Source organism: Antrostomus carolinensis, unplaced genomic scaffold (assembly GCF_000700745.2).
Source record: "Antrostomus carolinensis isolate BGI_N321 unplaced genomic scaffold, ASM70074v2 scaffold15745, whole genome shotgun sequence".
In the NCBI taxonomy this organism is placed as follows: domain Eukaryota; kingdom Metazoa; phylum Chordata; class Aves; order Caprimulgiformes; family Caprimulgidae; genus Antrostomus; species Antrostomus carolinensis.
Window position 1 is genome coordinate 1 of NW_010314398.1, and position 18,938 is coordinate 18,938.

An 18,938-nucleotide genomic window follows, 5' to 3' on the forward strand; every position below is an offset into this window, starting at 1 on the left:
AGGGAGGAACCTTACTTTGAGAGAGGAGTGATGTGTTTCTAAGTCTTGCTGTCAGCACACCTTGTGCTGGGAATCTCCTGGGTTTGGGAACAGCATCTGTGGCTGTTTGCTGTGGGACAGTGTAAACTGGAGCCTGTCTGTGTGGTGCCAGCCTAGTCTGTTGCTGTGTCTCCCATGTTGGGATGGATTCCTGAACCCCATGTGGATCTTTGTGCAGCTGCTTTCTACTCAGGCACCTTCAAAAAACAAGGGAGTTGGGCTGTTTGTTTTGCAGAACTTTCTGAGTTCCCACAGCCTCCAGAAATATTCTTACTCAGTGCTTTTGCAGTAATTTGGAAATAAAACTCAGGTGCTTGATTTGAGTTAGTGGCGTTAGATCACGTGCTCCGTTGGACAATTGTCACTGTGGGAAGAGAGACTCATTCCTAAGGAGAAACTCAGGTCTTGCATGGTAATAGTGCAACTGCTGTTTCTTAATTAAGTTTGTGTTTTTGGAGTTTTGTGCCTTGTAGCTTTATGGCAACAAGTTTTATTCAGTGGTGTTGTATCTCTGCTTTGTTCCCTTCTCTTTCTTTTTCGTTCTAGGTGTGCTGTCTAGTTTTGCTATGTTTCTGAGAAGCTTAGATGTCCTGAGCAGATTCAGCTCCTCAGGTTTTATGAACATAGGTATTGGGTAGAAGAGAGTTTCAGCCAATGGAAGAAACCATGGTGTGGTCTCAGTCTTTCTTAGATGAGACAGAAAACGTGATGGGATGGCCAGTGATAGCGTGGGTGTGGGCTCTGCCTTGGCAGGTGTTTTGTAGCTCTTGTGGAGAGGCTTTTCAACTTCCTGTCTTGGAGAAGCTGAAGTAAACGATTCCTCTTTGCCAGCATATGTACAGCTGCTTCCCAACTCTCTTCCAACAGGATTTCCAGTTCAGAGCACTGAAGAAGGTTCGCATCTTCGATGCTCCGGATGATCTTCCCAAAGAGCGCTCCAGTCTCCTTGCAGTGTCTAACAAATACGGGCTGATCTTTGCTGGTGGAGGGACCAACCTGCGGATCTTTCACACTAGAAATCTCCTCATCCAGAACCAGCGGGGAGAAGATCCCAATAAAATTGGTAAGGCACGTGTACGTCTCATGGTCTGAGCAGAGGCAGATTGAAATGGTTTTGATGATATGAAACACTTAGCTGCTGACCCAGCCCTTGTCGTGCTCCTTTGTGCGTTTGAAATTGCCAAGCCTTCTTGTGTGAGAAGGCAGGAACAATATTTACTGTACCTCTGGCTGAAGTGACATACAGTTGTTGGGAACACATCCCTGGGATGCTCTGTGCTGGCTCCTGTTCGAGTCTCACTCAGGTTTGGTCACCCATGTTCAGTGCCATACAGTGAGGTTGACGTTTCCTAACTGAGAACGTACCCCTTTCCTTACAGCCACACACTGTCTTGGTAGCCAGTCTGTGAGCTGTGAACCTGTGTATGCATCAGGGATGTGTGTGAGTGGAGGGACAGAGTTCTCACACTGAGTTATCCACTCTAAAGGACTGTCCTGAAAGGGAGAAGGCGATTGCTGTTCCACTGCCCACGTGCAAAATACACCTGTGTGCAAAATGGCTTTCATTCTCCCGTTGTCCTTAGTAACTGTGCCACCCAGGGTCTTCGTGTGCATACATGAGTAAAACCAAAAATCTGTCTACTTATTTTCCTTACTGAGGAGGGAAAGTGGAATTTTCCTTTCTTAGGAGTTCGGCAACTCTTGAGTCTGTGTTGATAGAGATGAAGGGTTTGCTGTCACTCAGTTTTTCTGCATGTTGGCTCTGACAGTGCTGTTAATAGGACTGGAGATTTCTGTGTAAATTCGTTCTAATTGTTTTACAAGAACAAGTTTTGCTAATTAATTTTCTCCCATTCATTCTATCTTCTTTTCCTTTTGTGTTTGAAGTGGAGAATGTTCAGAGTATCTTAGTTCCCATGAAGTTTCCTGTGCAGCACCTGGCTCTAAGCTGTGATAATCTCACGCTGTCTGTCTGTATGATGTCCAGTGAGATCGGTTCCTTCATCGGCTTTTTTGACGTCCGCACATTCTTAAATCAGGTAAAGCACATGCAAAGTGGTTTGGTTTTTTAAATTTCCTTTCAAGCTACAGCAGGAGGAGAGGCATACCTTGGGTGGGATTTTGTGTCTCTCTGTGGGAGGTGTCTTGTAAAGGATTTGTTCAGTAATCTCAAAATCTGCCGCTTATTGTTATTAATTATAACATTATAACATTAATTTATAGGAAGGTCAAAAATGCTTTGGGTTATGACTCTGGGAGAACTTGGTTTGGTGGTCAGCTTCAACTGCCTCACATATTTGTCTTTCTTAAAAGGCAAAACAGCAGAAACGTGCGTTTGCTTATCACAAACTGGCCAAGGACTCGGGAAGCGCAGCAACGGTCAATGACCTGAAGTGGAACCCCGCTAGTCCTGCCATGGTGGCCATCTGCCTGTCCGATGGCAGCATCTCTGTCCTGCAGGTCACTGACTCTGTGAAAGTATATGCCACGCTCCCGTCCTCTGTGGCCGTCACATGTGGTGAGTGGCAGCCTTGGATAGCCTATGGAATCCACTAGAATAGGAGTGGATTGATAGGTGTAAAAAGACAGGCTCTTTGTCTGGGAAAGAGGTTTCTAAAAAAAAAATTCTTCACTAAAAGGGAAGATGTCAACTTCCTGAGACTTGGAAAATGTGTTGCAATTTAACTGCTCTTTCCCAGTTGATTGGGAGGAGCTGCATCTTGTGTATTGGAGTCAAATGTGCCCACCTGTGCTTTGTGCTGTCTCAGGCTTGACTGTCATTTCCAAGGAAGCATGCAAGTAAATGTCATCATGTGTTGATCTTGGATCTGTGCAGTCTTCCTTTCTCTGTGACTGGATGGCTTCCTCTTTGTTTAATTCATGTTTTATTGCATGAGAAAAAAAAATGCTGTTTTAATTTGTTGGTCCTGCTTTTCTGGGGCCTTGTAACTCTCCAGTTCCTTAGTACTAATGAAATTATCTTTTTTTCCTTAGTATGTTGGAGCCCAAAGGGAAAACAACTGGCTGTAGGGAGGCAAAATGGCACTGTGGTGCAATATCTTCCCGTAAGTATTGTTGCTGGTAAGGCCTGATGTCTGATCACTAGTTTGCAATATACTTTATTTTCATTGCATCACAAGCTACAGAATTTGGTTAGGTGGAACATAGTATGAGCTGTGTGAAGCTGCCCAAGCACTTCAGTAATGTTAAGGTGTCTTAGACCAATGCTGGGTTTAGTTTGGTTTGCACCTACCCCTGAAAAGTCACCATTTCAGAGTGGCACATGATGAGTGCTAAACAGTGGGTCAGTTGCTCTAAACCAGTTCTCTGGGCTTTCTACAAAACTTGCAGTTAGTTCTGCTCGTTGGCTTTTTCTTTGTGTTTAAAATTGATTTTATTTGCAGAATCTGCAGGAGAAGAAAGTAATCCCTTGTCCTCCCTTTTATGACTCGGACAATCCTGTTAAAGGTACATCTTTCTATTTCTTTTCAACTTGTTTTCTCATTTAAAATATTTTTACTCGTTCTTCCTCATGTTGTTTTTAGTTATAGCAGCTCTGTACTGCACTGGTTACATAATTATGTAATAATTGTGATTTTTAAATATTTGAAAAAAAAAAAAATTATATGCTTTATATCTTGGTTGTGTAGAAAAATTTCAAGTTGGCCAGAGGCCTTGTCTGTTTCTGTAATGTTTTAAATATGCATTTTAAAAGCTAGTTTTTGCTCACTGATGTGATAGTACTGTCACAAGTAATCTCCCTTTAACATGAAGATTTCTGGATGTAAACTCCATTTTCATATTTCATGTGAGTTTCATCTCATTGTTTTGATTCTTCAGTAAAATGCCAAAGCAGTAGATTTAGAAAAACAGACTTCTTTTGAATATGCCAAAACATCATCCATGTTTGGAAACACTGGCATTGTTGTGCCTGTCATATCATCAAGCAAATCAATGCATTCTTTTGGTTTGTGTTTGAAATTTATGGGATCAAATATTTTCCCCCCCTAATGCAACTGTTCTGCAGACAGATCATTGAAATTCTTTATCTTGGTAGTTTAGAAGTTAGTGATTCCTTATTTGTTTGTCATTTACTTTTATGTGCTGTGCACAGTTGATATACAAGGAAGTATCATTCTGAAGTGTTTCTGGCTGAGGTATTTGTTTCCTTCTCTTTCAGTTTTGGATGTACTGTGGATTGGCACGTATGTCTTTACTATTGTTTATGCAGCAGCTGATGGGACGCTGGAAACATCTCCAGAAGTGGTCATAGCCATATTGCCTGTAAGTGCCAGCAGGTCACAATGACAGAGGTGTTTGTTGCTTGTTTTTGACTTAGTACAATGGCAAGTTGTTTTTATTACTCACATTGGCATCCTGTAGAATTTGAGTTTGGTACTACTGTAAATCATGAGTTTGGGGTTGGGGGGGATTGAGTGGAGGAAGTTTTTCCACTTGAAAAACAATCAGTAACCTGTTCTCTGCTGAGATCAATTATGACATGAAAACTTTTAGTCTCTTCTGTAAACACTTGGGAAGAAAACCTTACCTGATGTAGAGTCCTGATTTTTTTTGTTTGTTTGTTTAGGTTAGGGAGATTTTTAGGCCTGATCTTATGCTCTTATTTAGCATCAGGTTATTCATTGCTGGGGGGTTGGTGAGGTCTAAACTCCCTGGTCACCTCTTTATTGTTCCTTTATCTCTTGGAGGAGGGTTTTGGTTTTTTTGCTTTGTTTTTTAAGTGGTCTCATGATGCCTGTTCTCTGTTGAAGTATGTGGCAATTCCTGGTGTACCCTGATGCAGTCATACTGATTTCTGCATTGGGAGGTAAATTATCCATGTTGATCTTGCAGAAAAAGGAAGAGAAGCGACCGGAGAAGTTTGTGAATTTCATGGAGCCTTGCTATGGGAGCTGCACAGAGAGACAGCATCATTACTTCCTCAACTATGTTGAGGAATGGTGAGTGGCAGGAATCATGGCAAAGTCTTTCCCTTGTTATGCATGTCTGAGTGATCAATGCTTCTCTGTGTATTGCATTCCCCCTTTTGTAAACACTTTGTGTAAGTACAGCTTTCTCCTGCTGTGCTTTGTATCCATGCCAACATACTCATTTGTCTGCTGAGAATGCATACTCTTGTTTAAAATCTGTCATAATGATTTCCCTTGAGGCTGTAAGTCATAGGTTGGGTAAAGCATGACCTTTTGTCTCACTTACTTGTGTACCCATGTGAAGAAGTTTTTCCTAACTTTTCAACTGCCTGACTTGGACCACATTTATTTAGCATGATTCAGTATCTGTCAAATCATTGGTTGGCAAGAGGATTCAGCCCCTGGTGACTAGTTTTAAAGGGAAAAAAAAAAAAAAGTGCTATAGGGATGTAACTAGTCATGTTTCCCTCATCTTGTGAGGAAAAGTCTTTTTTATATTACTATTAGTTATAGATGATGATGAATTGTGGATCTGGGGACCTTGCTGTGGATTGTCATGTTTGTTTTAACCTATTTGTGTCCATGCTTACAGGGATCTAGTTCTGGCAGCTTCAGCAGCTTCCACAGAAGTCAGCATTCTTGCCAGGCAAGGAGATCAGGTAATATTTTTGTTCATGTTGCATTTGTGCATATGCACCTCTTCTTTCTTGAAAATCTAAGCAGGTATAACCTACATAAGACCTGGAATACAATGAGATGGTATATTTTTAAAAATCACCCCAAAACCAAACAAAAAACCCTTTCTCTTTACATCTGAGTTGTTCAGAATCTTAAGATAAGCATAATTTTTAGATGAAGAGGAGATCTGAGTGACACAAAAGAAAAAGGATAAACAAAAACACGGTATGTTGTGAAACAAGTACCAGAATTCACTTGACTGTCTCAAAATTTGGTTAAGCTTACTATAATAAAGTGATTCATGTGAGGTCATCAACTGAAATTAAACATTAAAACTGTCTGACCTTTGCTCTGACATGCAGTGATGTGCGCAGTCACACCCAAATCTCTGAAGAGATGCCCTGATACTTCTGGCATTTGTTTATCTGACAAATTTAAGTAGGTGCTCTTTTTGCAGTCTTATCTTTCAACTGACATAGGCTAGAGTTCTGAAGAAGGCTGATCCCAGAAAAGCAGTAGTTAAAATAATAATCTTATTTTTTGCAGAACTGGGAATTATGGGTTTTGGAGGACTCCAGCAGAGCAGAACTTCCCGTGACAGATAAGAGTGATGACACTCTGCCTGTTGGCGTTGCTGTAGACTACACCAGTAACATGCCTATCCCAATCAGTAAGTCTTGTTAGTCTTTCTTGTGGAATAGTCCGATAACAGCAATATATGAGATATTTTTAGGGGCAGGCTGGTGCTCGGGGTTCTGGGAGATGGTTCTGAAAGAGAGACTGGCACACATCTTGCCTTTTTATAGCAATCCCACAGCACGTGTGGGCTTACTTCTGTGGAAGGATTCAAATGGCAAAGTGTTCAATACAGTTCCTCCTGAAAGCTTTCAGCAGCCCAGGATACCACCTGATCAGACATGGCAAACAAAGCACCTGAGTTATATCTGTGTTTCATGGAGCTGGGGTAATAGTGAGTTTAAAGGAGTCATATTCTAACCGGGGACTTCAGACTACCTGTGAGGTTTTCTTTATTCTTGTAGCTTATGTCATTTTGCAGAACTGTTGTATGTAAAGTACACTTGCACTGATCTAAAGGAAAAGTGGGTTAGTTTCAAAGTCAGAAAAAGCAAAGATCATCGAGGTGAATGCGTAGGTTTTAATTCTGCACTAAAGCACAGGGCCTGTACTGACTGAACCCTGCTGTGCTCTACATCTAGCCAGTCACATTATTGCTGTACCTTCTGTGCTGCCTGAAGGCTCTTCAAAGCACCTTGTCAGAGTCTGAAGCTGAAGATACATCTGAGCTATTATGTTGTACCTTAGTGAATTCTGAAAACTTTCCCTTGAAACCCAGAGACAGATTGAAATAGAGATGCCTTCAGGCAGAGTGGAAGGTACTGCAGTCAAGAGTTCCTGAAGAGCACAGGAGGGTGCCGATTAACTGAGAACTTACCTGAATGGAATCCTGCAGTAGGGAATTGAGGTCAAACTTTGTACTTGAATGCAAAATTGAATTTGAAGCGTTTTCGCTGTTAATCTATGCAGTTATTGGATTAAGGAATCTGTTGGGACAGCTTTTTTTTTAAGCCCAGATTGTGCTGCCTTAAAGTTTTTTAGAAAGGTTTTTGGAGAAGCTTTTTGCTAACACATTCTCTGTGTTCTCACAGAGTGCAGTCAGCTCTGTTTTGGCTGCACATTAATTGGCTTTGCAGTTCTCAGCAAGTTTGGGTTGCAAAGAAAGCTCATTTGTCCTGGAATTTGTTCCCATGTGGAAATTGTCCTTCCCTAGCATGCTTTTTCTGAACCAAGGGAACAAAGATGCAAGTGCAAGCAAGAAGGGAGAAACATAAGAAATACTGTGCTAAGCAAATCCCATGAAGGTGCCAATGCCACTAAGAACAGAACAGGAAACTTTGGCTGCAGGACTTACATATGTGGTCTCTGACAGGTGATGAGAAGACCCTTGCTCCAGCTCCAGTTCTGATCTTGCTCTCTACGGATGGTGTCCTCTGCCCTTTTTACATGATCAACCAAAACCCGGGAGTCAGGTCGCTTATTGTGACCCCAGAGCCATTGCTGTTAGTAGGAGAGAGAGTTCCAAAATCGGCAGGTAAGTTCCCCAGTGGATTAGGGAAACACTTGCATTTGTGGGTGTTTGTAAGATGCTATTCAGACATGTATGCGGTGACAGAATTTATTTTTTCTCTATAATGATAACAGGGAGCAGTTCTTGAGTGTGTTGTGCTCCCAGGACTGTTCTGTCTTTTGCACGTCAGTGTGAAATTACCTAGTCCTATTCATTATGTGGGATCTCGAGCACTTTGCAGACTGTGCACTTAGACTCTACTGTGTAATCAACCTTTGGGGAACAGGGCCAAAGCAATTCTAGGAGGCTCTTTGCCCAGATTTGGGGTGTATGACTGGAACTGCAGCAGTGACTGCAGGCTCTGCTTGGGGACAAGGACCAAGCACTGTGCAGACTCAGAGCACAGTCTGCACGCTGCAGAGAGGTGATGATTTTCCCCTCTATGTTTTGCCACGGGAGGCCATGGTCTTAACTGAGGTGTTTGGCTGCAGCAAAAGCTGATTTAAACAATAGCTTTCTGCAGCATTGTGAAAGTTGTGTTAGCAGGTGAAGAGCAGTAGTTTTATCTGAGTTATATATGCAATGCCATATGCAGTGTGAAGTAGGCAGTTTCCTATGCTGGGGTAGGCAGGCAAGCTGATGCTTTCACTTGTCTTTGCAATAATAATTGGAAACCCACCGTTTTCTTCCCTAACACCAAATTTGCTCCTCCTTCCCCAAATGGAATGCTTCTGTTTGGCAGCCTGCCTCTCTGCAGCACTGGCTGACTTGCATGCTGACAGCCAGTTTTATTTGAGATGGCAGGAACCTCATCAAAACCAGTCAAGAAAGGTAAAGCCTTTTCACGGGAAATTCCAGACAACATTAATCTAGACAGACAGTATTGATTGTGGCTTGGACTTGGTGCAGTTTCTGTATCACTTTGTGGGTTTGGGGACTGGAATCCCAGCTCTGCCATCTCTCTTCCTCACTGTGCCGTCTGTCCCGTGAGCGAGATAGTGCTGAACTGTCCCCATCAAATAGCATTTGGCCTTGCAATACCTTCTGCCATTAGTTAAAGTAGCCAATGAGTCTCTTCCTTCCTCCTTTGTCTTTCTACAGGAAGTACTGCCACAACTCCAACCACTCCTCCGACTTCTTTAAAGCCTGACACGGTACCAGGTGTTGCTCCTACTGCACCTTCCTCAAGTCAGCCTCCTGCAGCGGGTGGAGCAGCTGTGTTTTCCTTTATGCCTTCAACAGTGAAGATGCCTGGCTCTATGGGCAGCGATCCTCCGCCTTACCCCTTTGCCACTGATGCCTCCAAGCAAGCCCTGGCTCCCAATCTGACTGGAGCAGCAACGTTCTCCTTCTCCTCTGCTTCTCCTAAGGCATCGGTGACTCCTGCTCCTTCTATAGGCACCACTACAGCTACTGCCACCTCCGTTTCGTTTGGATCCATGAACTTTAAACCAGCTGCAGAAAGCTCACCTGGGCCACCACTCTCCTCAACACCTGTTGCACAGAAGTCATCTTTTGCCCCTTCAGCCTCTTCAGTCAAAGTGAACCTCAATGAGAAGTAAATAGATACAGTGGTTAATGCAGTGGCTGGGTACTTGTTAAATTGTTCCAGGCATAGAAAATGTATGGTAGTTCTGAAGATGGTTTCTGGCTTTTTGCCCTGACAGCTGTTTCCCATGCTCCCAAGAAAGCACTGAGGAAGCCTGTCTTTATCCAAGACATAGCCATCTTGGCTGTGAAAACCCTCAGTGCTTCCCATGGTAGAGGTTGTGTTCATGGACAAAATATTAGTCAAGGGACGATGCCAGAAGTGAGACTGATAATTTGCCAAATAGCCAGAGACCTAGTTTTTTCATGTCTTTGCTTTATAGGCATCAAATGGTAACTCCATGCCTTGTTTTGATGCAAATCATGGTTAAAGACTCTTGGGGAACACTGGGATTTGAAATCCTTTATGCCTAGGACTGGTTTAGTGTGGTGGTGATGGCACAAGTTTCTTTGGCTGTTTAAGGTTCCTTACCCCAGACCTAAAGAGTAACTCGCAGAGCTGAGAGGAAGCTGTATCCGTAGCTGATGAATTTCTTTTCGACTCCTGTATTCAGTGGAGAAGGTGCCAGACCTTTTGGTTCTGTTCTTAAATGGATGCTTGGTCACTGAACACAGGATCTGAAATCTTCAAAGCTTGTTCATGCCAACTGAAAGAGAACTAATATCGATTAGAAGCTATGCAAAATGGATTTGAGTGCTGAATGTTCTCAGATTTCATATACCCACTCTTCCCTCCAACTCCTAAGACTTTTTTTAGAAAGAAGGATTTAAAACACAGAGCTGTGCTAATTGGAGCTGCTTTCTGTGGAGAGCAATTTTCATGTAAATGCATCATAAGACAATTGTGATGGTTCAAATGATTATTTTTTAATTAGAAAAATCTTTTCTACACGAGGATCTGATGGTAGCTCTTACAGCTTTTTAAATTTGATATTTTGTGTATAAAGCAAATGATACGCTCGTGAATTGGCTGAATATTTAATTTGACTGCCTTGAGGACCTGAGTTTGCAGATGAATGGAAGCTCATACTCTCTTGCAGAATTTCTGTTTGAGCCTTCCTGCAAGATGGCAGTGAAGGGCAGCTCAGATTTGCTGTAGTTGGTGCTTTGGTGCAAAATCATGAGGTGCATTTTGAAGCAGGGTAGTACTTTCTGCTGGCATTTGGCTTTAGCTCACTGGGTGGGTCTATGGTAGCAGTCTTTGTGGTTCCATGTATTCAGAAATGATCCTGAATGGCTCCTTCTCGCTGTCCTCAGAAGCTGCACTCGTAATTTTGTATCTGGAACTTGAGTTGTTGCTGATCCCAGAGGATACAAATTCATGAGAACTTAGTGCTTCATTTTGAATGGAGGGAAACAGCCAGGACCAGTTCAGAGCTGAAGGCTGTTGTGCTTTCTCTTGCAGATTCACTGCTGTAGACACGTCTTCTCCCACTAGCAGCACTTCCCCAATGTTTTCCTTCTCAACCACTTCAAAAACTGCTTCTGGAGGTCCTCTGAGCCAGTCCACACCCCTCGCAGCCTCTCCTACCACACCACTGAAGGCTTCGACACCTGTACCCACTACAGGTAAGAGTCTGATGCTTATTGTTGGAATAATACATTGCAAGCAATGTCCTAAAAGTTCTAGGACATCGTGAGCTTCATTTGGCTTCTTTCTTTCCTGCTTTTCCTGCTGCTTTTACTGATGCAGTGGACCTCCTGATTTGCACACTGTAATGATGTGATAGACTTAGTACTGAAACTACAAAGTTTTTCCATTTGTGCACTTTGTTCCCCAGAGAGCCATATGTGAAATGAATATATTCAGCTTCTTAAGTTCAGGCAGAAGTTCTGGCATTTTCAGTGCTCTGTAATGCAGCCTGATTATGAATGTCTCTGGGCAGTCACACAAATCAGTGCCTTATCTTGCATCTGGAGTGACTAGAATTTAAAATGATCACAAATGAGTTTAAATAAGATAGCACTCATTTGTTAACAGAATAATAACTCATCTCTCAAATGATTGTGTGACTGGGGATTTGAGGTCCTTCAGGAGTGGTACAGCCAGATATTGGAGAGTGACAGTTGTTGCCATTAGCAGAGAAATTGGATGGGACTGAAACAGCACCCAAGGAAAGCGTGTTCTTGTGCTGAGGCCCTTACCACTAGTGCTTTTGTATTTGACAGCAGTGATTATGGTTGTGTCTGATCACAGCCTGTTTTCTCAAGCTTTGTATATAAGTTCATAAATTATTGTTCCTCTTTTTAAATTCCAGTGACACGTCCTGCTCAGAATGTACCTCCAGCTTCTTTACTACAGAAGACAGCCAAAATCACCCCTTCTGCAGCAAAGCCAAGCTCTACTCAGGTAATGGAGACTCGAGAGGATTCTTTTGAGGGTGAATGTTTTTACCTGGCCCATGAGTTGCTTAGAATTCATTGGACTGAATGACTGTTCTTAGGTCAAAGAATTAGCTAGCTTTTGACATTAAAATAGCAGCAAATCTGTGGGACTAAAACTATGTTCTATCTATGTTTTCAGAGAGCTGTGTTTGATGTATGTTGTCACGATCGGAGTTGTAGGAACTATTTTTCCTGTTATGGAAATGAGGATTCACAGCTTTCCTGGCTAATAAGCAGTCAAGAAATAACTTGACTGTTTATTGAGAGAAACCCCAAATTTGTTGAGTATTAAAAATCAAAGTAATAATATAGAACAGTACACAAAAATTTCCTTTGCTTTCATGAAGTATTAGACATGTATCTCCAGCTAGCCTGCAGTCCTCCTTCAAACATGCACATACCAGTCTTAGTTTACTGTGAAACTAATATTTATGCTTATGACATTGTCTCCCTGGTGACTGGTGTCTGAATGGGGTTTCTAACAGCAGGCTTTTTTTGGTATTCTAAGCTCGCTGTTGCTAAGGATATATCCCTAACACTGGTTTTGGTTTTGTTTTTTTCTTTTTTCAGGGCAAATCAGCACTCCTTAGCACAGCTTTAGAGAAACAGACCCACCAGTGGAAGGATTCAGACCCTGTCATAGCAGGAATCAGAGAGGAGGTGAGATTTTCAAGCAGTTTTCTCAATTTTAGAAGCTGTTAGACTACTGTATAGGTACACAGACACTTATTTCCAGTTCACCTATGTTCTGATGGTGTCTGTCAGTAGTTTAGGAATCAGAATGGACATTTTTCCCCAAGATAATCAGCCTGGTTTGTAATTGCAGTTTGTGAATCGTGTTCAGTCATCTTTCATTTCAGTCACTGTGCTGGGAAACTTCAGTATTCTTTCCTGTTGTTTTTCAAGAAGAATTTTCTGCTTTGGCTGCAAAGTGACAAAGATGTTCATGGTGTAGTAGAAACATTATCCAAGAGCTGCAGCATTTGTTCCAGACTGCACTTTCTCTGGTTGGCTTTATAGATTGCACATTTTCAAAAGGAGATGGAGGAGCTGAAGGCCCGGACTTCCAAAGCCTGTTTCCAAGTGGGTACTCCAGAGGAAATGAAGATGTTGCGAACTGAGTCAGATGATCTTCACACCTTCCTCTTGGAAATTAAAGAGACAACAGAGGTGAGCAGAGTATCTTCAAACTGTTTAACTCCTCAGCAATGACTGTTCCTCACCTGATGTTCCTACTTCACCAGCTATAGCTGAGCTGGTGTAGATGGAACATCTGACTATGCTGCTTTAATGTGAGGATGACATTTGCATTCGTGTTTTCAGGCAGACTCTTGCAGAAGCCCCTGTGCTGTAGATGGCAATGGAAAAACGTTACTTTGAACCTTATCCCATCTGTTCTATTTCTGTTTGCAGTCACTTCATGGAGATATTAGTATTCTGAAGACAACCTTGCTGGAGGGATTTGCAGGGGTAGAAGAGGCTAGAGAACAGAATGAACGGAACCATAGCTTGGGGTATTTACACTTGCTCTATAAGAAACCTTTGGATCCCAAGAGTGAAGCACAGCTTCAGGTATGAAGCATGTCATTCAACTTCTACTCTAGAGTTTTTAAATAAAATAAAACTGAGGCTTGCGTGTTCAAGTGCCCAGCGGTTTTTATCTGCCCTAGATATTTGCTGTTTCAACATGGTCTAGTAGGTGTGATGAGTTTTGTTTTCCATGAGTTTGTAAGACATGCTGGAAAACCTCTCCTAAAGCTCCTCTGTGTTGTTGCCATTTGCAGTGGTGATTCAGAACTCCTGCTAAAGGGAAGTAGTTCTCCTAAGATGCTAGTCTGTTCTAAGCTTAGAATGTGACTCTTGACATCCTGTTCCTTCTCAGCCTGTTTGCTCAGGGATTTCAGTTAAAAGGGTTTAATTTTTTTTTTTTAACACTTTGTGGAAGAGTTCTTGGAATTATTTTTATCCTCATCAAGTGCCTTATGGAACAATTTGATGATTTATTATGACTTACAGAATTGTGTGGTTAATTTCATGGATGGTGGAGCATAAAGCTAAATGATATTCTAAAAGCTGGGGCACAAAGGAGAATAACCAGCAGTACATAAAGCGGCTTTCAAAGACGTGAAAGAAACTAGGGGTGAAGCACTCTTGGTTACAGCTCTAGTGATGAGAGGGCTATTTAACCCTAAGCAAAATAGAGTGAACATACCCTACAAATGATATTTGGTCTTTCACACACTGGTAAGTTCCCCTCAAGAAGTTTGACTAGCAGACTGAAGACATAATTGAGTGTCATCTTTGCTACAGGAGGCATCAAGAACGTGCACAAGAAGTTACTAGAAGTCGGCTGACGTGAAGTAATTTCTTTTAGGTCCGATCTCTAATCTTCACCTGAATTCTGACTCAGTTTTAACTGTATGCCTGCTTTGATGTCCAATACGTCTCTGTGACATTTCAAGCTTATGCTTTGACTTCAGGGAGATGATAATCTTGAAATGCTGTTTCACTGATCTAGAGACAGAATCATGAGGAAAGAGAAACAGAGCGGGAGAGAAGTGTAAGTCGATTGGAATGTAAGGAGAGAGCTTTCAGGTCCACTTTCTGAAAGTTTACAAGAAAGATGGCTCTAGTCTGAGTCTTAAATTTTGTTCAGTCTACATCATCCCCATTCTCCTGGGTGAGAAAAGCTCACTTAGTTGAGTTCATGTATTAGTTTTCAGTGAAGTTTCAAAGATCCTGAGGGTTTTCTGATGTCCAGCCATATCGATTTGCTGTCCAAAGAACTGCTGCTATATAATGCTCATGGTTGCTGCAGAGAGGAAACCTGTGCTTGGTAGTGCATCACACTAAGCCCACAGTAGGACTGGATTTGGTTTCAGGTTGGGAATGTCATCTTAGAATTTCATCCTTGATCTTGAAAACAGTTGCAGTAGAATTTTTCCCAAGTTGTGTTACTTGTCTGCTTCATCATTGTGTTTAAGCAAGCTTTCTGTTGAGATGAGCTGAAACCACCTGCAGTTTCCATTTCCATTTTATGAGATCAGAGTTCAAGACCATGTTCTTGCCATGACAGACTGGAGGGATGACAGTAATGACACTGAATGCTGGTTTTGTTTAGGGAACAGGGCTTGTATCCAGAAGTCTCTGGCTTTGTTGTGCCAGTTGAGCAACTGTGTGGTCCTGGATAAGTCACTTAAATTTATCTGTGCTTTTTTTTTACCTTTCCTACCTATAAAAATCAAGTTAATTCCTTGCCTTAATGTGAGAGTTGTGAGTATTTGTGAATCCTTTAATGAGTCATAGTCTGTGAACGCTGGTATCCTAGAGCCGTGTCAATAGCCTGCAAAACTTTAATCACCTACAACTGTTAGAAATTTCAGCATTGTAAAATGGGAGCAAATGACTCATATTCTGGAAATGAGGTTTGAAGTAAGGTTTGTTTTGTATAATCCCTGATGTTTGTAAAAATCTCTTTCTGTAAAGACCTGGCAATGTTTTGCAAACATTATGGAAAGTATTCTTTCTAGTTGAGAGCTGGGATAAAATGTCCAAGCCAAGCCCTGTGAGTACCTCATTGACTGAAAAGTAGATTTTTCACTATGTTGGGTTCTGGTTTGCTGATAAAACTTTCTAGACAGAAATATGGGAAAGTGCTGCATGGCTTGAACTGAATGAACCCAAAGAGTCTTCAGCTTCTTCAACTGAAACTGGATTTCTGAAATTAATTAAAAGCTGGCTTTATTTTGCATGGTAGGAAATTCGACGCTTGCACCAGTATGTGAAGTTTGCTGTTCAGGATGTGAACGATGTTCTGGATTTGGAGTGGGATCGGCACCTGGAACAGAAGAGAAAGCAGAAGTAAGTAACTGAAACTGGAGTATAGAACAACTGTAAGGAACATGCCAGTGAATCAACAGACAGAATTCACATTTCCTTTTTGAAGGTGGTTTAGGAGTAAAGCTTGATTAAGATACCCAGTGGGAGCTATAGGTTCAGACTGTTTGGCTTCATACACATTACAAGCTCGCTGCATCTCTGCATACAGTGGAAATAGTGCTTATAGAAAAAACTATAAAATAATCTTTGTAGAAACCAAATGCATCCATTGGTGGTAGCTAATCAAACCTTTCTAATAAATAAAATATCTTGAAGTAAATGAGCTAAATGAATAAACTTGCAGGATATCCAAAGGACAAATATGCATTTGAGATGAACTGAACTGCTTTGGTGTGTTCAAACCAAACCGTGTTTGGCATCATGGAGTAGCTAGAATCACTAAACTACTTCGTGTGTATGTACCTGCTTGTGGCCAGATATATACAATGGTCCTTGTCCATGTTTCTTGATCTGATGTCTTCAGGCGTCTGATAGTTCCTGAGCGAGAGACTTTGTTTAACACCCTGGCTAATAACCGGGAAATAATCAATCAACAGAGGAAGAGACTGAATCAGCTCGTGAACAGCCTGCAGCAGCTCCGGCTGTATAATCAGACATCTCAGTGGAGTGTTCCCAGTGACACAACTTCTCTTAGCAGTGCTCAAAGGTATGTGAAACATGAGTTCCTGGGTGGTGTTGACACTCCTTCTCTCTTGCACCCAGCAATGTGCAAGGGTGCATCCTCCAAAGTATGATTTTTTGTGGACGTGGTATTGGAGGACACGATGTCCTAAAAATGATACTAAACTATGACCAGGTAATACAGAAGCTCATTAGTTATATTCTGTTCGATGCCTATCAGAAATTTCCCCCCAAACTTATGTTTTTTATAGTAAACAGGATAATAGAGCCTCCAGGTTGAGGTACTGCTGCTTGTTTGTCTGAATTTAGGGGAAGAAGTGAATGGGGAGTAGAGATTCCAAAATAATTTAAGATGCACAGTATCTAGAGGAGCTAATTAATCTTCCAGATAAGCTAATGGTTCTAGTGGCTCTTTTAGCTCCCTTTTGTTCCTGATTGGGTTGGTTTCTTTCTGCTGATCATGGTTTTTCACTGCTCTGCCTTGTCCTAGTTTTGACAATGACCTTGAAAGCCTGCGCAATGCCTTGATGAAAACTACCTTGGAATCACATGCCAAACCTCTGCCTAAAGTACCTGGTAATTTATTCTTTCTTCTTGGCATTCACATCAGAAATGTGAATTACTTATTTGACTTGGAGTTTGATTATAGACTAATAACTGCCTTTGGTTTTCCAGCTAAATTATCCCCTGTGAAGCAGGCACAGTTGAGGAATTTCCTAGCCAAGAGGAAAACTCCACCAATTAGGTCTACAGCCCCAGGTAAGCCTTCAGTTACCACAGAAGTCTGAAATGCTCTCCAGGAGGGTGACTTGCCTGCTGTGGGGATCAGTCCTGAAGTTAGCTTTCAGCTTCTTACTTCTCAACCTGTACTTCTTATTTCCTGTTCCCCCCATCTGCTCTCAGTAAGAATTTCCTTCAGTTACCATCTTGTTGAAGGCTGCCTTTCCTGGCAGTTAAGAAGTCAAGTCCTGTCAATGCAGGATTAAAACCAGCCAGCAGAAGAGCATCCTAAACTAGGGTGTCTCTGTCTTGGCTGTTAGGCTGGATGGTTCACTCAGCTTAATACACACACGTGACTTTGTTTCTGATATTGCAGCGAGTTTGTCCCGATCTGCCTTCCTGTCCACAAGATACTATGAAGATTTGGATGAAGTCAGTTCAACATCCTCAGTTTCCCAGTCTCTGGAGAATGAGGATTCACAGGCAGTGGACCAGGAAGAGGAGGCTGCTCCAGTCCAAGTCCCTCGTCATGCTCCTGTGGTCCGTACTCCCTCTGTCCAGCCTGGTTTGATGGCTCAGTCTCCATCCTTTGGGAAACAGCACCTCTCCCTGGGTGCTTTGTGTGAGTTGTTTTTGCAATGTCTCTCCTATTCTGCATGTGTTCTTGAACCACTGTATCCACTGCAAGTGCTTCAGGTCCTGGAGAAATGAGATTGCAGCATGCAGATTTACACTGCCAAGCTTCCAGAAGCAGTTAGTAGGTGGCATTGTAGGCTCATGAACTTGAGTTGAAAGCGCTGAAATATCTTGACTCAGTGACTGTTTTTCTGATAGCCTGTTTCTTTCAGATAATACTGACCATGGGTAGCATTGCCTTCCTTTACTCATTTGCCTTAAGTGTTTGCCATTAGTTCTTAAAATAATGCCCAAAGACCAGGAAAAAATACTACTGCATATGGTTGATGTGGCCAAGGTTAGAAGTTTTGAACCCAGTGAGTCACAGTAAGAACTATATTTGCATACACTCAGTTTTTGTTCTGTGGGAGGTTGTGTTTTGGTTTTTTTTATGTCTGAAGCCAGAGAGAAAAATAAAGTATCATCAGCAGAAGTGTCTGTAACAGCAAACTGAAAGTCATCTAATGCATTGAAATGACAGCTATTGAGACTTAACTTGCTAAATTCATTGGGATATACAGAAACTGCCAGGGACAGATTGTGTTGGTTGTTTAAAAAGCCTGCGTCTCAGTCTTGTCAGGAGGAAGCTGTGTACTTAAAGGAACTGTAGTTCAGCAAAGACTTTCAGGTAGCCCTGATTTATAGAGATACAGTGAACTGTAATATTTTTGTTTGGTTGGTTTTTAGTGCCTACATCTTCAAACAGAATCATACCACAAGGGGCAGACAGCACAATGCTTGCGACAAAGACTGTGAAACATGGGGCCCCTGCTCCCACTGTCACTGTTCCAGCACCACAAGCAGCTGCTGCTGCAGCTCTGCGGAGGCAGATGGCTAACCAGTCCCCAGGTAAAAGGATGGGTAATTGCCCAAGTGACCTCTGAGCAGTTGAATGTGGCTTTCACAGGAATTTAGTGCTCTCAAAGGAGAAGATCATCAGACAAAATGTGACACAGATCTATATTTGTTGTACTTCTGAGATATCCAGTGTTTCTTTGTCTTCCTCCTTCCTGTAAGCTACTAGTACAAAATGCTTGAGAAACTCCCACCTCAGGTTTCTTTGTACTGCTTCTCATCTGTGCAGTGGCAGAAATGTCCATGGCTCTTGGGAGATCCTGGCTTGGCAATTGATCTGTATGCAGGAAACTGTTGGAGAGCAGGGAAAGGATGTCACTGGCCTATGTTAATAACTCCTCATTATTAGCTATGCAATTAAAGATCTGAGTTGTAAAACAATTTTAATACTGAAAAGTTAAAGGTGAACTATTGAGTTAAGCCTTGAATCTGCTTGTAAGGTTTTGAGTTGACAGGAGAAAGGTTCCCCAGTTTGAGTGTTTCTTGTTTGGTTTTAGACA

The 18,938-nt window shown here is 42.0% G+C and overlaps 1 protein-coding gene across 1 annotated transcript in view; it reads left to right on the top strand.

The window, feature by feature from the left end:
* Positions 1–906: 906 nt before the first annotated feature.
* NUP214 (nucleoporin 214) overlaps positions 907–18,938 on the top strand; it is a gene marked incomplete at its 5' end in the record, with an annotated part of 41,556 nt that continues 23,524 nt past the window's right edge. Inside the window, 22 exons of the mRNA XM_029084879.1 lie at positions 907–1,102; positions 1,927–2,078; positions 2,353–2,557; positions 3,034–3,104; positions 3,444–3,507; positions 4,220–4,323; positions 4,894–5,000; positions 5,563–5,629; positions 6,195–6,318; positions 7,597–7,758; positions 8,836–9,292; positions 10,688–10,851; positions 11,541–11,632; positions 12,238–12,327; positions 12,688–12,837; positions 13,081–13,239; positions 15,425–15,528; positions 16,031–16,213; positions 16,679–16,764; positions 16,864–16,947; positions 17,285–17,521; positions 18,271–18,432. Of these exons, the coding sequence (XP_028940712.1) occupies positions 907–1,102; positions 1,927–2,078; positions 2,353–2,557; positions 3,034–3,104; positions 3,444–3,507; positions 4,220–4,323; positions 4,894–5,000; positions 5,563–5,629; positions 6,195–6,318; positions 7,597–7,758; positions 8,836–9,292; positions 10,688–10,851; positions 11,541–11,632; positions 12,238–12,327; positions 12,688–12,837; positions 13,081–13,239; positions 15,425–15,528; positions 16,031–16,213; positions 16,679–16,764; positions 16,864–16,947; positions 17,285–17,521; positions 18,271–18,432 (3,220 nt within the window). The remainder of the gene's footprint in view (positions 1,103–1,926; positions 2,079–2,352; positions 2,558–3,033; positions 3,105–3,443; positions 3,508–4,219; positions 4,324–4,893; positions 5,001–5,562; positions 5,630–6,194; positions 6,319–7,596; positions 7,759–8,835; positions 9,293–10,687; positions 10,852–11,540; positions 11,633–12,237; positions 12,328–12,687; positions 12,838–13,080; positions 13,240–15,424; positions 15,529–16,030; positions 16,214–16,678; positions 16,765–16,863; positions 16,948–17,284; positions 17,522–18,270; positions 18,433–18,938) is intronic.